The sequence below is a fragment of the Bos javanicus genome, chromosome 7, assembly GCF_032452875.1.
Source record: "Bos javanicus breed banteng chromosome 7, ARS-OSU_banteng_1.0, whole genome shotgun sequence".
NCBI classification, from domain to species: domain Eukaryota; kingdom Metazoa; phylum Chordata; class Mammalia; order Artiodactyla; family Bovidae; genus Bos; species Bos javanicus.
Genome location: NC_083874.1, coordinates 44,077,415 through 44,097,534, shown reverse-complemented (window position 1 = coordinate 44,097,534; position 20,120 = coordinate 44,077,415). Strand labels below are relative to the sequence as shown.

General features: G+C 38.1%; 1 protein-coding gene and 1 non-coding gene across 2 annotated transcripts; both read left to right on the top strand.

The window, feature by feature from the left end:
- The first annotated feature begins 1,381 nt into the window (after nucleotides 1-1,381).
- ZCCHC10 (zinc finger CCHC-type containing 10) lies at nucleotides 1,382-16,406 on the top strand. Its single transcript, XM_061423481.1, has 4 exons — nucleotides 1,382-1,486; nucleotides 10,836-10,997; nucleotides 13,837-13,878; nucleotides 14,525-16,406. The coding sequence occupies exons 1-4, from the start codon at nucleotides 1,446-1,448 to the stop codon at nucleotides 14,790-14,792; spliced, it is 513 nt and encodes a 170-aa protein (XP_061279465.1). The 5' UTR covers nucleotides 1,382-1,445; the 3' UTR covers nucleotides 14,793-16,406.
- Nucleotides 16,407-19,304: 2,898 nt separating this feature from the next.
- On the top strand, nucleotides 19,305-19,411 carry LOC133252266 (U6 spliceosomal RNA). The gene has a single exon (XR_009737878.1). It is a non-coding gene; the product is annotated as a U6 spliceosomal RNA (small nuclear RNA).
- The last annotated feature ends 709 nt before the right edge of the window (nucleotides 19,412-20,120 follow it).

Here is a 20,120-nt window from a genome sequence, read left to right as displayed (position 1 = left end):
ATCACTGACTCAATGGACATGAGCTTGAGTAAACTCCAGGTGTTGGTGATGGACAGGGAGGCCTGATGTGCTGCAGTCCATGGGGTTGCAAAGAGTCGGACATGATTGAGCGACTGAACTGAACTGAACTGAACTGAGGACCTAAGATCCTACGTGCCTGGAAGCAACTAAGTCAGAACTTTGCAACTACTGAGCCCTAGTTCTGCAACTAGAGAGTCCATATACTGCCATGAAAGATCCTACATGATGCAACTATCACCCAAGGCAGTCTAATTAATTAATTGAAAAGGTATGTATGTTTCATACACCATGGATTTAAGGGAATAAATTTCCATGATCTGATACTAAATGCTAAAATATCCTTAAATAATTAATATTTGTATAATTTTTTTCTAGTTGACAAAGCAGTTTTACCTGTATAACCTTCTAACATCACTATGAAATTAATAAAAATATGATTATGTGCATAAGTAATTAACATATGTACACTTTATAGTTTGCTAAAGTCACTCTTTTTTTAATCATTTTATTATTTAGTTTTGTCTGTGCTGGATCTTCATTGCTGTGCATGAGCTTTCTCTAGTTGCAGCGAGCAGGGGCTTCTCTTGTTGCAGAGCACAGGCTCTACAGCACTCGGGCTTCAGTAGTTGGGGCAAACAGGCTCTATAGTTGCACCTCCTAGGCTCTAGAGCACAGGCTCAATAGTTGCAGCACATGGGTTTAGTTGCTCTGCCGTCTGTGGAATCTTCTCCCATCAGGGATCAAACCCGTGTCTCCTGCATTGGCGTGTGGATTCTTTACCACTGAGCCACCAGGGAAGCCCCAGTCTTTTTCAATTGATAGTCAATCTTGTTCAACTTATTCTTTTAAACTTTGCTATCCAGACTACTTCTAGTTTCTGAAAACTGCAGTGGGGCTTCCCTGGTGACTCAGACTGTAAAGAATTTGCCTGTAATAAGGGAGACCTGGGTTTGATCCCTGGGTTGGGAAGATCCCCTGGAGAAGGGAATGGTTACCCAGTCCAGTATTCTTGCCTGGAGAATTTCATGAACAGAGGAGCTTGGTGGGCTACAATTCATAAGGTCCCAAAAGAGTCAGATGCGACTAAGCAATTAACTTTATTCGTTCATGTATATAAAAATGGATTTGTATATAAAGATGGATAGATCGATCCCTCATTCTACAATGTTCTTCCCTGCTTCTCCAAGCAATATACGTGGACTCGTCCTTCAATTGTTCAGATTATGGGTTCCTCTCCCTCAAACTATAGAATATGCAGGAAACACAACACACCAGGCCCTAACCCACTATTGCCCCAATAGCAGCTCCAGAGCCTAGCCAGGACCACTGGCTCCGCCCACGCCTACGCCCTTCAGGGTTCGAAGTCCCCGCCCACTTCGAGGAGTTTCCCAAAACCCAGCGCGGCGGTCGGCAGCCGCGCTAAGATGGCGACTCCCATGCATCGTCTCATAGCCCGGAGACAAGCGTAAGTTAGGACCGGAGTTGGGCGGCGGGGCGGGCTGGGGGCGGAGAGAAGCGCGTCAGCGGGCTATTGAGCGGTGCCGGGAAGCGGGGTCGGTGTCGGATCCTCAGCTTGGCCTGGCGGAGGCTGGCCGTTTTTCTTACACGTCGCCTGCCCACAAGGGGCTCGGGCCGGGGCGAGAAGTTTGATATCTGTGCACTAGCGATTTCGTGGAAGACGGCTGCGTAAGGCCACTGGGCGGGACCTAGGGGTGACTGAAGAGAGTCTCGCGTTTGGTTCCCGCGAAGGGGACGTCCAGGAATTGGTTACTAAGTGATTTATGCCGGTTTGCCCAACCCAGCCGGTGGGCAGCGGTGGGCGCACCCCACAAGTGACCAGGCAAAGCTTGTAGCCCGCATCCAACACCCCTTACTCTCGCCCACGTAAACCTTCAGCTTCCTGTTCAACCTCCAGGCCAGCTGGCTTTTCCTGCCCCATTGTAATCGCCTTACCTAGGACCAGCCTGACTTTTCTCCCAAGTTATCTTCTTACATTCTGCCATTCATTTTCTAACAGATACTAATGTATGCATTACCTATCGCTCTATTTGGGTGTAAGAAAGTGTTCAAGACAGAATATCTGCTTTCAGGAAGCTTACATTCTGTTGGTGGAAAGAGTCGATAAACTAAACATTTTAAGTAAATGCAGTTGGATAGTAAGAGCTTTGAAGGAAATGAGATGGTGGGAAAAGAGAACGGTCCAGGTTAGGTTGGTTGGACTGGAAAGGCATCTCTAAAGAGGTGGGGTTTGAACAGAGATGAAAAGTGTGAGAAAGGAGTCAGTCGTGAGAGGATTGGGGGAAAGAGCATTCAGAACAGCATAATTAATTTGAGACAGGAGAGAACTTAGTTTCTAAGAACTGAAAGATGTCCACTGTGGCGGCTAATGAGCTAGAGAAGGGCACAAGAGGTTTGCTGTGAACAGATAATGCAGGAGTTCGTGTCATATGCCCCTTTCTTGTACAGCCTTTTTTTTTTTTTCTTCTACCAATCTGCACACCCAGACAACATTCACCACTTATTCACTCTCAGCTTTTCATGCCATCACTGTTTGCCTGTTTATAATACATCATTCAGTCTGCTCCAGTGTGTATATTTATATTCCTTTTTGTATTTATAGTTTTTTATTCTAAAAGTCCTGATCCTTTTCTTCTCTCTTTGATCAGACTCTGCCTCTCATGCTGAATGAAAAGAGTTCCTTGATCATAAAGATAAAGATTTAGGGAATCAGAGTGAAGTAGTAGTATGCTTGGTGGAGGAAGAAGGCTTTTCCAAGATGGTTCTGAGATCTAGAATGGAGTACAGTTCTACTTAAATAGATGTCCACTTAAATGGTGTTACCAGGGTCTAGTGTCTCTTAGGTTTGCTCTTTTGGATGTTGGTTCCATACTTGGATAGATCACTCCTTTGGTCCTAAAATGGCTGCAGTATCTAGAGTCCTTTATATCCTCTCAGTTTCAAGTTGATAGCATCTCATTGTCTAGATTGGATTACATGCCCTACCCTAAACCATGTCTATGGGAATATGAAGTTCTGATTAATTTGGATCTCACTCTCTTCCCTTGTGGCTCAGCTGGTAAAGAATCCGCCTGCAACGCAGGAGACCCCAGTTCTATTCCTGGGTTCGGAAGATCCCCTGGAGAAGGGAAAGGCTACCCACTCCAGTATTCTGGCCTGGAGAATTCCATGGACTGTATAGTCCATGGGGTCCCAAGGAGTGGGACACGACTGAGAAACTTTCACTTTCTCTTCCCAGCATAATTGAATGGGTCTTTATAAACAATGGGTGGATAGGTCAGAGGAGGTGATGATGGCTAGATTGACTAAATCAAACAGTGTCCACTTTTGAAAGTAAAACTTTTAATGCTTTTAGCATAAGTTTTAGAGTATCACAGAGTTAAACAAATGTTCCGTTTCTTCAGTATGCTTGTATTGGGTACATGAGCTACATAGAAGTAAAAAACAAAGCTTTAGGAGCTTCTGGTCTTACCAGGAAGAAAACATGGTGTGTAACAAAACCTGTCATGGTTTAAAGGCTGTCAGGACAACTCCCAGGGAGTTGGAGACCGAGAGCCATTAGAGGCAAGAAGAGTGCAGGAAAATTTGGGGAATATTTTGGGAGAGAAAGGAAAAGAGGAGCTTTTGCTTTTTATTTTATATTCATCAAAAAGATTTGTTTGTAAAGAGCAGATAGCACTTCCATAAGAACAATTTTTAAGCTACAAGTTATGACAAGTGAGAAAGTAGTATTGACGTTTTTTAAAAGTTTTTGGACCAAAGGAGGAAAGGGGGAAAATTTGAACTTCCCATTCAGCAGATCTTTCAGGGACTTAACTCTGAATCAGATTTAACTCAAACATAATTGTATGCAGAATGACAAGAGTAGAACTGATGCCCAGGATACTTGAGGAGTGGTTATTAGAGCCCTAAGCCACTCTGAATGTGTTTAAGGCGCTTGACCCAGGTAATTTGGTCCCCAACATAACAGAAAATTTCCAAGTGAAATGGCTGTAGTGCTGCTGGTAATCTGAGGACCTCTGGCCAACAGGAGTGACACTAAAGGACTAGAAGTTGGCAAATGTTGTTTTGATTTTCAAAGTGAGAAGCGTAGATTCCACAAATTAGACTTGTGAACTTGAGGTCCACTCCAGGCAAAATTCTGGCTGCATATATTAAATCTGTTCAGAAGTAAAAGCCAAGTTCATCAGGTATCAAATCATTACAGATTGATACCCTTATTGCCTTTTTTAGGTATTTGGATTTCAATAAGGCGTCTTAGAAAGTCTCTCACAGTAGCCTTGTGAACAAAGCAGAACTATTAGGTACATCAGTTGAACATCATGAACTGAGAGTATTGTTTAATGGGTTTAAGTAAATATACATGGTGGCCTCAGTGTGGTACTCAGGTTTGATCTTGTCAACAATTTTTATAAATGACTTGGATGAGGACACATGTGCATGTTTGTCAAACACAAAGCTAAGAAGAGTGACTAATACAATGGATAACGAGATCCCAATCCAGAAAGGTCTTGACAGATGAACTCTATGTTGAGTCTAATGAGAAGAAATTTAACAAGGATAAAATTAAGTTTTGTAGTAGTATTGTTTTACTTCAATTTCCAATTGTTCATTGCTAGTATATTGACTTCTGTATACTGACCTTATATCCTATGAATTTATTAAACTCATTTATTAGTTTAATAATAAATGGAACTCTTAGGGATCCTTTAGATACATAACCATTATTGGTATTATATTTTTTGTTTATTTGATATGTACATTTTTAAGATTTTTGTTGCATGTTAACCACATAGCCCTTCAGAAAGTTTCTGCAACTTACATACCAGCATTAAAAAATGTATATTTTACTATATTCAGAGTGCCAATTCTCCACCTTTGCCAACCATAGACTTAAAGTTTTGCCAATCTGGCAGACATATCTTAATATTTCAGGTATCAAAGGAGGTTGTTTCACATAAAAAGGCTGTACTGTTAAAAACACTTCCTTAAACCTTAGCTTAGGCTATAGAAAAGGAATGTTATTAAATAGGGTATTCATTCGAAAAGCAATGCTTGCTGGTCTTGTTTATTTTGAAATTATAGGTCTGTATCAGCATTCTATATAGAAGATATAAGTATTTTTAAGAATGATTAGTTAGTAAATGTTTATCTATTTACTTATTTTTAGCTGTGCCTCATGGCATTGGGATATTAAGTCCCTGACCAGAGATCAAGTCTGTGCCCTCTGTCGCGGAAGCTGGAGTTTTAACCACTGAACCATCAGAGAAGTCTCTAGTTAACGTTTAGAACATCATAGGTGGGCTTCGGATACTAGTGAAAGTTCTGTTTATAACAACAAAAAACAAACTCCACAGTGCTGGCCAATAATATTTTTCATAGCTGACATCCCAGGCTATAAATTACTTACAATATTGGGAAAACAAACTGTAAGTTGGAGAAGAAGACTTTATTTCTTGATTCTGAAAGGCTTCCATCCTCCTCCATAATTTCATTATTAGGAAATATTGTGAAAGACTTTGAAATGGATTAAAAAAAAAAATAAGATTACTGCTGAGTTGTCTAATCCCCTCTCCTGGCCATGTGACCCTATCAGGACCTGTGCCTTATTGTCTTTGACCTATTTTAAAACTCTGTAAATTGTAGAAAAATCAAAGAGAAGATTCTTACCCATGCAAAGCAGTACAACTGATTCTTGCCCTGTAGCTGTTGACCAGTTTTTAACTATTAGTAAATTTGTTTCCTGCATTTCTGATTGCCCATATATGTGTGTTGTTTGAATACTGTTCTAAACCAGTTCCAACATCTTACTGGTTCCCTTATTAATTAATGATTAAATAAAATCTTTGACATGTGTTCATTATATATTTGTATTAGAGTCATGATTTTACATTTTTTACTAATTATCCTTTACTGGTTTTGATTTTATCATTTCTGAGATGCATATTACAATAGTTGTTGTTTAGTCGCTAAGTTATGTCCAGCTCCTTTGTGACCCCCATAGACTGTAGCCTACAGGGCTCCTCTGTCCATGGGATTTCCCAGGCAACAAATACTGGAGTGGGTTACCATTTCCTTCTCCAGGGGGTCTTCCCGACACAGGAGTTGAACCCGTGTCTCTTGCTCGGCAGGTGGATTCCTTACCACTGAGCCACCTGGGAAGCCCTGCATTACAATGTGTGTGCTAAGTCACTTCAGTCATATCCAACTCTTTGCCACCATAAGGACCGAAGGCTGTCAGGCTCCTCTGTCTATGGGATTCTCCAGGCAAGAATACTGGAGTGGGTTTCCATGCCCTACTCCAGGGGATCTTTCCAACCCAAGGATCAAACCTGCGTGTCTTATGTCTCCTGCGTTGGCAGGTGGATACTTTACCACTGGCACCACCTGTATATATTAAATGTTAGTGATTCTTTTTACCTGAAAAGTGGGCAACTTAATATTAAGTCCATAAAGTCTTTTATTATAGAAAGCCTTAACAATTTGCTGTACTATTACATATTGAGATAAACTCTGAAGTTATAGTCATGGTATTGACAGTTGTTTACGGAAATTTATGAACTATTACTGGGCAAAAAGCTGACTCTTCTTTATTATCTTTTAATACTACTGCTGGGTCTTAGTTCCTTACTTGAAACATTAATTTTTCACATTAGGATTGGCTTGTTTTTGGACAAGTGCTAAAAATAAGTTTTTTTAATGTATTTATTTATCTATTTATTTTTGGCTTCACTGGGTCTCCTTTGCTGCACGTGGACTTTCTCTGGTTGCATTGAGCAGGGACTGCTCTCTAGTTGTACGTGGGCTTCTTATTGTGGTGGCTTCTCTTGTTGCAGAGCACGGGCTCTACGGCACTTGGGCTTCAGTTGTTGTGGTGTGTGGGCTCAGTAGTTGCAGCTCCAGGGCTTAGTTGTCCCAACACATGTGGATCTTCCCTGACCAGGGATCAAACTGTGTGTCCCCTGCATTGGTAGGCAGATTCTTAACCACTGGACCACCAGGGAAGTCCAGAATAAATTATTGCCAAAATTACAGAAGCTGGCCCACAATGTGGCAACTAATTAATGAAAAGCATACTATAAACAATATATGTTCTCTTAAACCCTTGCCTACTTTAACAGTCATTCATTTTACAAATATTTACTGAACACCAATTATGTGTTCTCCAGGGATAAAAAGGTGACTGCTCTATGTTGAAATTAAAAGTCCAGCATCTCATCATGCACCCATGTTTGAGGAATTGCAAAGTATCATCAGTCCACATAGTTGATTAGCCTAATGTGTAGGCTGATAGTCACAGCTCCCATTTGTGTATTACTGTATGCCAGATTCCTTGTTGCTTGCTATACAAACATCCCAGTTTGTAGAATGAGGATATTGTTCTCAAACTCATTGAGGTGTCATGGGGATTAGATGTGTTTATGCATAAGTAGTATTTAGCTAAATTCCTGACATACAGTAAGTATAAAACATGGCTATGGTCTTATCTAATTCTCACAATAATCTAGTGAAGTAGATATTGTCCCATTTTTTAGAATAAGAAACTGAGGTTCAAAAATCAGCTTTCTAAAGAGCCTAAAACTATGTAGTGAAAGAGCCAAGATTTTTTAAAAATTTTATTATGACCTATAACATGATCTACAAAAAAGTTCAGACAATATAAATAGTCCTTAATAAATAGTTATAAAAAGAACATCCCAAGCTACAGTAATAAAGACAGTACTGGCACAAAAACTGAACTATATTTCAGTGGAACAAGATAGAAAGCCCAGAGATAAACCCATGCACCTACGGACACCTTCTGTTTGACAATGGAGGCAAGAATATACAATGGAGAAAAAACAATGTCTTCAATAAGTGGTGCTGGGAAAACTGGACAGCTACATGTAAAAGAATGAAATTAGAACATTTCCTAACACCAAACACAAAAATAAACTCAAAATGGATTAAAGGCCAGAAACTATAACACTCTTAGAGAAAAGCATAGGCAAAACACTCTGATGTAAATCACAGCAATATCCTCTTTGACCCACCTCCTAGAGTAATGGAAATAAAAACAGAAATAAACAAGTGGGACCTAATTAAACTTAAAAGCTTTTGCACAGGAAAGAAAGCTATAAACGAGATGAAAAGACAACCCTTAGAAGGCAGGTGATTGCAAATGAAACAACTGACAAAAGATTAATCTCCAAAATATACAGTTCATGTAGCTCCATACCAGAAAAACAAACAACCCAATCAAAAAGTGGGAGGAAGACCTAAACAGTCATTTCTTCAAAGAGAAGTTTACTGATCCTAATATAAAACCTTTCTAAACTCACTTATGAAAAAGTTGGCTTAAAACTCAACATTCAGAAAACTAAGATTATGGCATCCAGTCCCATCACTTCATGGCAAATAGATGGGGAAACAATAGAAACAGTAAGAGACTTTATTTTGGGGGGCTCCAAAATGACTGCAGATGGTGACTGCAGCCATGAAATTAAAAGACACTTGCTCCTTGGAAGAAAAGCTGTGACCAACCTAGACAGCATATTAAAAAGCAGAGACATTACTTTACCAACAAAGGTCCATCTAGTCAAAGCTATGGTTTTCCCAGTAGTCATGTATGGATGTGAGAGTTGGACTGTGAAGAAAGCTGAGTGCCGAAGAATTGATGCTTTTGAACTGTGGTGTTGGAGAAGACTCTTGAGAGTCCCTTGGACTGCAAGGAGATCCAACCAGTCAGTCCTAAAGGAAATCAACCCTGAATACTCATTGGAAGGACTGATGTTGAAGCTGAAACTCCAATACTTTAGCCACCTGATTGGAAAAGCTGACTCATTGGAAAAGACCCTGATAGTGGGAAAGATTGAAGGCAGGAGGAGAAGGGGAGGACAGAGGATGAGATGGTTGGATGGCATCACCAACTCAATGGACATGAGTTTGAATAGGCTCCGGGAGTTAGTGATGGACAGGGAAGCCTGGCGTGCAGCAGTCGATGGGGTTGCAAAGAGTCAGACATGGCTGAGTGACTGAACTGAACTGAAACTCACTTATGAATTCTAATTATTAAAAAAATATTTGTGGACTTCATGGCAGTCAGTGGTTAGGACTCCACACTTCCAATGCAAGGGGCAGAGGTTTCAATCCTAGGTTGGGGAACTAAGATCCCACATGCCACACAGCGTGGCCAAAGAGTAAAATAAAAATTTATCTATAGAGTATTTTGGATTTGCAATGCACATGATACATCATCAGTAAGGGATGACAGTTTTATTTCTTCCTTTCCAATTCTTTTATCTGTTTTTCTCCACTTGTCAATCTTAATTCAATCTCAGGGACTGAGATATTTCTTAGTCTCCTAGGTAACTAGAAGCTGGGCAGCACTTCATACACCATTGCTTTATTCCTAGGGTAAAGCTCTTCAGAGTCCTAACTCTGAGTGCATAATTTGTCTCCTTTACTTGTTATAAATGATGCTTGTTTACTCTCCTGAGATGGGAAAAGGCCCCAGGACAAGAGTTGAGTTAAATGTAGAGCTGACCACTCTGGTTTTCCCTCCTCTTCCATGTCTTGGCTTGGTGATTCTTTAATCTCTTTGTTAGTTCTCTGATCCTTGAGCAGGTTGTTTAAAATGTTTTGGCTATCTTTTCTAATTCTAAGCTGAAGAGTTGATCTGAATTACCTAGTCTGCCCTTACTGGAATGGAATTGAGGAAACAAGATTTGAACTCAGTTCTAATCAAGAACTGAGTTCTAAACAAGATTTGAACTCAGTCTAACTCTAAGGTCCAAGCTCTTCAGTTCAGGTCAGTCGCTCAGTCGTGTCCGACTCTTTGCAACCCCATGACTGCAGCACACCAGGCCTCCCTGTCCATCACCAACTCCCAGAGTTCACTCAGACTCACGTCCATCGAGTCAGTGATGCCATCCAGCCATCTCATCCTCTGTCGTCCCCTTCTCCTCCTGCCCCCAATCCCTCCCAGCATCAGAGTCTTTTCCAATGAGTCAACTCTTCGCATGAGGTGATCAAAGTACTGGAGTTTCAACTTTAGCATCATTCCTTCCAAAGGACACCCAGGACCGATCTCCTTTAGGATGGACTGGTTGGATCTCCTTGCAGTCCAAGGGACTCTCAAGAGTCTTCTCCAACACCACAGTTCAAAAGCATCAATTCTTCGGCACTCAGCTTTCTTCACAGTCCAACTCTCACATCCATACATGACCACAGGAAAAACCATAGCCTTGACTAGACGGACCTTTGTTGGCAAAGTAATGTCTCTGCTTTTGAATATGCTATCTAGGTTGGTCATAACTTTCCTTCCAAGGAGTAAGCGTCTTTTAATTTCATGGCTGCAGTCACCATCTGCAGTGATTTTGGAACCCCAAAAAATAAAGTCTGACAGTTTCCACTGTTTGCTCATCTATTTCCCATGAAGTGATGGGACCAGATGCCATGATCTTAGTTTTCAGAATGTTGAGCTTTAAGCCAACTTTTTCACTCTCCTCTTTCACCTTCATCAAGAGGCTCTTTAGTTCCTCTTCTCTTTCTTCAGTAAGGGTGGTCACTTTCATCAAGAGGCTCTTTAGTTCCTCTTCACTTTCTGCCATAAGGGTGGTGTCATCTGCATATCTGAGGTTATTGATATTTCTCCCGGCAATCTTGTTTCCAGCTTGTGCTTCTTCCAGCCCTTAACCACTTACTATATTGCTTAGTGATTAAATCTAACAAATGCTTATATTGTTTATGTTTCTCACAGCAGAAAATGTCAAGTCAAAAATTTAAGGCCTGTATTCTTATTTTTTATCCTGTAGTGAAGCAAATAAGCAACATGTAAGATGTCAGAAATGCTTGGAATTTGGACATTGGACTTATGAATGCACAGGAAAAAGAAAGTACCTACATAGGCCTTCGAGAACAGCAGAACTAAAGAAAGCTTTAAAAGAAAAAGAAAACAGATTATTATTACAACAAAGGTAAGGTTACATGTGGTGTCCAAAGGAATATTTATTTTTATTTATCAAATGTATTAAGGGACTAAATATCTTATAGTGGTTATCCAGATTTAGATTAAAAATACTAGCTAAAGTTTAATGAGTATTACTGGTGCAAGGCACCATGCTAAGCTCTTTACAAGACCCAGCACAACCAAAATAAATAAAATTATTTTTAAAAACTTATTTCAAAAGGTTTATTTTAATAATACATCATTATATGACTTGTGGAATTTATTTGGCATGGGAAGAATTCAAAGAACTAAGTGACATTGCTATACCGTCTACCTGTTCAGGTTAACAAACTTTCTCCAGGTTAAATCTGTAAAAATTAAATATAGGAATTAACTTGATACTAAATTCTGTCATAGTCAAGCAGTAAGATTTATGGATACAAAAACTAGAAAAAAAAATTGATGTCTTTAAAAGATATAGTTGCAGTAAAATATTTTATGTATGTGTGTGTGTTAGTTGCTCAGTCATGTCCAACTCTTTGTGATCCCGTCAACTGTAGCCTGCCAGGCTCCTCTGTCCATGTAATTCTCCAAGCAAGAATACTGGAGTGGGTAGCCATTCCATAATAGTTACTAAAATTTATAATATATTTTACATTGTTTTAATCAATTTGCATAGTAGTAATGATTATGGTAATTCAACTCAGAGTTTTTAAGCACTTTTAAAACTTTATGATCACGTATAATTAAAAGATAACAATTTCAAGTTATGTTATGTCTCTGTTTTTATTGCAGAGAAATATAAGTGGTCACTGAAATTTTCAGGCATAAAAATATATTAGGATACATTCTGTGGGGAAAGGAAAATAAAAGCATGGGTTCAAAGAGGAAAAGGGATAATGTAAAAGTACCGATTATTAAAGATAAACTTGTTCATATTTTTAAAAATTAATTATGATAGGTATCAAATTTTGTGATATTTACAATTATCAAAATGATATGACAATTTTCTTTTTAAAATGTCAATATTTTATATATAATATGCCAGAGTTTATACCCTCTGCAAATATTGAAACTTAGGATAGAAGAAAGATGAGGAGAAAAACATAATTTTTTAAAATTCGTTAATTAGGAATGTAAGCAAAAAATGATAAGAGTTATGAATAATTTCATTTCAACATCTACTTTTGACTTTTGTTTTTCTAGTTGTATTATGCAAGTATCTTGATCTTAAAAAATACATACAACTACATGAATTTTAGTTTTGGCTGTGTTACGTAGACTGCTAATTATTTTGGTTCAGTGATAAAATTATGGAAGTGTGTGAATTTTAATGATCTTGAATTCTTGTGGTGTGACTCAACAAATGTACTTCTACCATTTATTTTAATTGCAAAAATGACAATTCTTCAGTAATAAAACAACTTTATGTAAATACATATTTGTATTTGAAGATCTAGGAAATAAGGGTAGAAGCATTATCTAGGATATGCAGAGAAGTTCAGAATATAAAAATGTTAAATTTATAGGACAGTATAGAGTAATAGAAGTAATTCTGTAATTTGAAAGCCTGATTTAGTAGGCATGTTGTTTGGCAGCTATATAGCACCAAGCTATTTGTATATTTAAAATCACCAGACTTTTTTCTTTATAAATAATGAGGGAGCATAATCTTAAAGTATTAAGTCTCTGGTTTTAAAACTGAACATTTGGAGGACATGCAGAAAAATAAATGGTTTGGGAGGTTTTTTTGTTTGTTTTAAAAATTTTTTTGCCTGTGCCTAGTGGCGTGTGGGATCTTGCAAAAAATAGAACCCCTGCAGTGGAAGCACAGAGTCTTAACTACTAGACCGCCAGAGAAGTCTCAAGAAATTAGGCTTTTTAATTTTTATTGGAGTATAGTTCATTTGGGCTTCCCTGGTAGCTCACAGTGGTAAAGAATCTGCCTGCCAATGTAGGAGACTTGAGTTTGATCCCTGGGTTGGGAAGATCCTCTGCAGCAGGAAATGGCAATCCACTCCAGTATTCTTGCCTGGGAAGTCCCATGGACAGAGGAGCCTGGTGGGCTACAGTCCATGGGGTCGCAAAAGAGTCAGACAGGACTTAGTGGCAAAGAACAACAATTGTTGATTTATAGTGTTGTGTTAGTTTTAAGTGTACACCAAAATGAATCATTTAAGAAAAAAATTTTTAATTAACAGTTGCTTTTCTTTTTATATAAAATGACCACTTATAATACCATTCTAGAAAACCAAATTATAAATTACAATTGTTCTGCTATTATTTGCTTTGTTCTGTTGTTCACTAAGTAGTGGATTTAGCTGTCAACCTAAGTTCACAATTAAAAAAGCAGCAAATTACTGTGTTTGCTCATCTTAACTATTAACTCACCTGACTTCTAAAATACAGTTGATAGCATCTGTCTTTAGAGCTAGTTAATTTAACTGCATGTACCACATATGTGCTCAGTTGTGTCCGATTCTTTGCGACCCTATGGCCAGTAGCCCACCAGGCTCCTCTGTTCATGGGATTTTTCAAGCAAGAATACTAGAGTGGGTTGCTATTTCTTCCTCTAGGGGATCTTCCCAACCCAGGGATTGAACCCACATCTCTGTGTCTCCTGCATTGGCATGCAGATTCTTTACCACTGAGTCACCCGAGTAGCTCATGCAGGTACCATATACACTTGCAATAGGAAACTTTTCTCCTGGTTATAATAAGAAACACTGGACTCTCAGTATATGTTACAAAAGACAAAGTGTTTCTCCAGTGTAAAACAGTTTTGGGGATATCAGAAGGGTTTGTCTGAACTGTTTATAATCACTGTATTAACAAGAGCTCCTCCCCCTTTCCCTGTTGCTTATCAGCATTGGAGAAGCTAACGTAGAAAGAAAGACCAAGAAGAAAAGGTATGTGTGGCTTTAATATTACATGGGTAATATATAATAATAGTTGGAGGGATAGGGTGGTTGATTTCAAAATAATAGTTACAAGACTTGGATCTGAAGTCTCTCGTTTGCGATTCATGATTAGACATCATCCTGTTTTCTGATACCTTCCTCTGTTTACTTGTCTGGGGTTTCTTCCTTTGTTTCTCCTTTTTCTCCAACTTTCCAGGGTCCTTATATCTGGAAATAGTAATTTCTCTTGTCTTAGATTAGGAAATCTTATTAGAAATTATTGGTAAGAAATTATTGGCCAGCTGTATCTTGTCTAAAGTAGTTAAGGTTATGAAACATTTACCACTGTACATGAAGTTTAAATAAACCCAATTGTTAAACCGCAACTGTATTCTAACATTCACTCTGAAGCATATATAGTATGTTCACTTTTCTCAAATTCCATCCAAGAGATTTAAGGACCTTCTAGTTGGAGTGAAAGGGTGGGCACGTTAGGGTTACTAACAGTTAGGCAATCCATAAAGCATCAAGTCTAGTGATATCATACTGGCAAAGCTTCAGTACACGTACGTATATATATGCATAACACTCAAGTGAAATTGCTTTTAAACATTCTGTTAAATGTCGGCTTCTCATGCATATAATTGTCTAATAGGTCTAAAAGTGTAACCAGTTCCAGTAGCAATAGCAGCGACAGTTCAGCCAGTGACTCTTCATCAGAGAGTGAAGAGACGTCTACCTCATCTTCCTCAGAGGACAGTGACTCTGATGAAAGCTCCTCCAGTTCATCATCTTCCGCTTCCTCCACAAGCTCCTCCTCATCCTCTGATTCAGACTCAGATTCCAGCTCTTCCAGTAGTAGCAGCACCAGCACAGACAGTAGTTCTGATGATGAACCACCAAAGAAGAAGAAAAAGAAATAGAATTGCTCCATCCATATTGGACTAATGGACTGAAAACATTAATGTGATTCTCAGAAGGGAATTCAGAATGTGTTATGGCCAAATAGGTTAACTGGCCAACATTTCTAGAGCTCAGAAGTTTCTAAATGTTTTACATTGTAAAAGCATAAAAAGTATTAATAATGGATTATATACATATATATATATATATACACACATATATATAAAGACTTTTTTTATTTGAGGGATGAATCTTGTTTTTCTTTTTTATCTTTAAAATATATCTCTAAAATCAATCAAAGCTGAAATCTAGTAAATCTGTTTTTGTGATGAAACCTATCTTTCCTCCCCGTGAAATAAATGCCATACTCTGTTCCATGTTAGTGCTGTGTATCAGACATTTTTCAGAATAAAGGATCGTAATATCTGGCAGTGAATTTCTAATGCTTTTGGCTGTATGTTATTATGTAAGATTTAATGCATTAGAAGCTTAGGAGTTTTCCTACTGTTACTAAATGTGCTCTATTTTTGTGTTTATGTTCAGAAAGTTGTTCTGACTTCTTGTCCTAAATGGAAAGTTCAAGAAACCTATTAATACATTTATACTTTTTGAATGGTACAAGTTTCAGATTACTGTGTTTTATCATTCATTTTCTTCTGGTTCTTAGAGTTACCCTTTTCTGAGGAAAATTATTCTAGAGGAACTTAAAAAAGAACAAAAATTCTGAAACCACATAGGAGTCTAGTCTTGGTGCCTTTGGATAAATTCAATGTGTCAGAAAAGAAAGCAGTCATTTAAAAAGCTAGCTTATGTAAAAGGGATATTAATACTTTTGTGTGTCAATATGCTATAAAAGATACCATTCAAAGGGGTAGGAGGAAGAGATGTGATTTTTACAGAAAATTAGAGTGATGTTGGCTGCCTTTTACTAAATTTTTTAATGAAGTTTTCATAAAGATTGCCTTTTACCATTTTGCAATTGTGGTATGACTGTTTATATGGTAACTCATCATATATAAGTCTACTGCATAAATATGAGTGACTTGGATTAATCTAGTGTGTTTATATAGCATATACACAGTTGAAATCTAGCATGAAAGTTTAAAAAGAAATACTGCCAAGTATTTCTTAAAAGTTAAATACTCTGTCATGATGAAATTATTTGATTTAACGTCACATTATTTTGTGGTGTGTTTTAAACTTTTTTGGAAAGAGGTATCGTTTGTAGAAAAATCTTGATTTAGGTTAAATATAGGTTTTTAAAACTACAGATGTTGTCTTTTTATATTTTTATGAAAAAGCAGTAGAAAATTACTTTTGAAGGAAATGAACTTCTATTTAAATGTTTAAATATATGTATGTTGTCAGTTTAAAGATCTGTAATTACCTGTTTTACAGAATCATCTGCTTTCAGTGATTATAAATACTCTCAAAACATCATTTTTAAGGCTCTATACAGAATGTGTCAGTTGACAGGCAGATTTGATAAACTACTAATGAAATGCAGTTTACAATGTTTGTAATCTCTGTAAGGGCAATTTTAGCGGTGAAAAAACTTGGAAGGGAAACGTGTACATAGGTTATATCACTTGCAATCAAATAAAACTCAGTTTGTGCTGATGAGCTTAAGCTTCTTTAATGTCTCTGCTATTTTTCTTAATGCCATTTCTTATCCATTTAGATGGTAAGAACATTTAAATTCTAATTATTTTTACTATTACAACTATTCAAAGGTATACCTGGAAAAGTACAGAGGTCAAGATCCTTACTCTAGTCACTCAGTTTACTCAAAAAAGCAGACTCAATGGCACAGTGGAGGGTAACTTCCAAAGAATTTACCCTATCCTGCCTAAAAGCAGAACTCTGGAAGTTGAATCCCTGGCATGTGTAATAAATGTATTATTTCTCAGAACCATATCAAAAGGAGTCATAATCAGATCATAGGTTTTTACTCCTCAAACGATTGTTAGTATGACTACAATATAGTAAATTTGTTTTGGCATTACGCCAAAAGTTAGCACTGGAAATGGAGGAAAGTACAGAGAAAGTGTACTTCATAGTCATGATTTTATTTATTTTTTTAACTTGCTAATTTGAACTAACCGTAGGTTTACAGAAAATCTGTAAAATTACAATTTCCATGTATACCTCACCTAGCTTCCCCTAATGGTAGCATCTTACATAACCATAGTACAATGAGCTGCTGCTGCTGCTAAGCCGCTTCAGTAGTGTCTGACTCTGTGCGACCCCAGAGACGGCAGCCCACCAGGCTCCCCCGTCCCTGGGATTCTCCAGGCAAGAACACTGGAGTGGGTTGCCATTTCCTTCTCCAGTGTATGAAAGTGAAAAGTGAAAGTGAAGTCTCTAGTCATGTCCAACTCCTAGAGACCCCATGGACTGCAGCCTACCAGGCTCCTCCGTCCATGGGATTTTCCAGGCAAGAGTACTGGAGTGGGGTGCCATTGCCTTCTCCAGTACAATGAGCAGAACCAAGAAATTAATATTTGATAAAATACTGTTAGTTAAACCAAAAACTTTACTCACATTTCACCAGTTTTCCCAGTTATGTTCTATTTCTGTTCCATTATATTACCCAGAAAATGCATTTAGTTACTTCTAAATCTACTACTGTCTCTAAGTTCCTTTGTCTTTCCTTATCTTTCATGCCCTTGTCACTTTTGAAGAGTATTGATCAGTTATTTTGTCTAATGTCCCACAATTTGGATTTGTCAAATGTTTTCTCATGGCTGAACTGACGTTAGGCTTTTTAGAATAATAGCACAGAAATGAAAAATTCCCAATATCAATAAAGTAATTTACTATTGGTGATACTGACCTTGATCACTGGGGTAAGGTGGTTTCATCAGATTTCTCCATTACAAAGACTGTCTTTCCCTTTTTAATTGATAGATATCTTGGAGGAGATACTTTGAGACTGCAAATTGTCCTCACAGTCACCTACTACTTTTAATGTAGATAACAATAGTTGTTATTGTGATGTTTGACAAATGGTAATTTTCCATTTTCCTCTTTACTTCTACACTAATTGGAATTATACTATAAGGAAGCGCTGCTGCTTCTCTCCCAGTCATTTAATCAATGGTACTGTGGACTCGTCAATGTTTCTTCTGTTCTGTGGGTTAAAATTCAATAAAAGCATTGTTTTTTGGCTCCAATTATTCCACCTTTGACTATTAGAAGCATTCCTTCAGGTTGGCTCCTTTGTTTTTGTTTTTTTTTAATCTTCATCTTTTTATTAGTACTTCCTTCCTTTTTGAAATCACAAGGTGTTCTGGGTTCATCTTGTGATCTCCTTGCCCTGTCTTTGAACCAACCACTTCTCCAATTTTTATCCTGATTTTTAATTGGAGAATGATGTTTAGAATCCATGATCTGGTGCTGTCTTTGTAGGTTTTTTATGCATTTTGAATAATAGTGTTCTAAGGTGGTTAAGACATGGAGACCTGCCATTAGTAGGAAGAAATTAGGTGTCATCACCTTCAACATTTCTCAGCCTAGCTTTCCTTAATTTCACAGTACTCCATGCAGCAAACGTCTTTGGCAACAAATGGAAGAGATGGTCATTACATCCTCCCTTCTCCTTTACAGTATATCTAAATTGATAATAGGCCAAATATATATTCAGACCTTGGACTACAGTGCCTTAATTGAAAGGGGTCTTGTGGTGTCTGTCCATGGGGTCGCATAGAGTCCGACATGGCTTAGTGACTAAATAATGACAACAAATTGAAAGCAGTTGGCCCAAAGGAATATTTCAAATTGTATTTTTGTATGCTGTCCTTCAGGTTTTTACATCTTGGTAAAATTATGCCATAAAAAGATGTAGGTGTAGGTGTGGTGGTGGTGGTGGTGTGTGTGTGTGTGAGAGAGAAAGGTACTATGAAAGAGGAAGAGAGAAGAGAAAGCCAGGATGACATCTGGGCTGCAGACATTCTCAGATGCATTTTAGGAGAGAGTATGGATGGAAGTTGAGGACCTGGAAATTTATGTCTTTGGAAAGTCTTTTGTATCCTCCTGAGCAACTTCACTTTCACTTTTCACTTTCATGCATTGGAGAAGGAAATGGCAACCCACTCCAGTGTTCTTGCCTGGAGAATCCCAGGGACAGGGGAGCCTGGTGGGCTGCCATCTGTGGGGTCACACACAGTTGGACACGACTGAAGCGACTTAGCAGCAGCAGCAAGGATACTTGCACATGCTATTCAAGGTTATCAATAATAACCACAAACATCAGTATAACTCCTATTTGGAAGGTACTATCAGATCAGATCAGATCAGTCGCTCAGTCGTGTCTGACTCTTTGCGACCCCATGAATCGCAGCACGCCAGGCCTCCCTGTCCATACTATGATGTATAAATAACACTTCAACAGTGATTTACTTGGAGTTCACTATCAGTTGGGGAAACACACACAAAAACACTAAGAACAAAGGAAAAAAGGCTTTCATTGAAACCATACTTATACCATTCCTCCTGACACCTAATAAAATTGTAGAAAAGAAACAGACACAGTGCTCGCTTTGGCAGCACATATACTAAAATTGGAAGGATACAGAGAAGATTAGCACGGCCCCTGTGCAAGGATGACACACAAATTCGTGAAGCATTCCATATTAAAAAAAAAAAAAAAGAAACACTATAAACCCATAAGTCAAAGAGGAAAAGAGATGAAACATGAGAAACTGCAATTCTTTTGGAAGCTGGAAAAATTGATGGAATCATGGATGCCTACTTAAATAACCAAATCATTTTAAGGGCCCAATCATAACCCTACAGTGAAGGAAAGTCAATAGGAAGCAAGCCAATTTACGCCACGGAACTCTGCAAAGGCTCCAAACCCGATGACCCCATGCACTTATCAGCCAAGGTCAGGGAGGGCTCAAGGACAGAAAGAGTGATGGTAAGTTTATGTAAGAAGCTACACCCCTGTGTACTCCTCTCCCATTTGTGCTGTCTTAGTGGGTTTATGATTATGATTATTTTTCATTACTTGAATGTGACATTTTGTGAGTAGTAGTAAACACTTGAGTTCAACCTTCTATGATTATGAGTATTATGTTAATTTAAAATTAAATAAGACACGATACAAGTTGCCATGTGCCACAAGCAACTTGGGTTATAGATAATAAATGCTATGAAGCCACATTGATAAATCCCTTGCACTGGATCTTACTATCCCAAAAATTCTGGACAAAATCAAGAATGAAAAACCATGCTACTATTGGGTAATATTTTTACATGAACATTGTGGTGTACATTTGATAAAACAATTCCCTTCCTTAAGAAGTCCTGAGGGTATTCTGAGATCATTTATGTAGTAGGCAAAT

Excerpts from the sequence above, each read along its gene's own strand:
- ZCCHC10 (XM_061423481.1), top strand. The coding sequence starts at position 1,446 with ATGGCGACTCCCATGCATCGTCTCATAGCCCGGAGACAAGC. Across the intron at positions 1,487-10,835 it reads CTCATAGCCCGGAGACAAGC|TGAAGCAAATAAGCAACATG; the intron begins GTAAGTTAGGAC and ends TTTATCCTGTAG. Across the intron at positions 10,998-13,836 it reads AGATTATTATTACAACAAAG|CATTGGAGAAGCTAACGTAG; the intron begins GTAAGGTTACAT and ends GTTGCTTATCAG.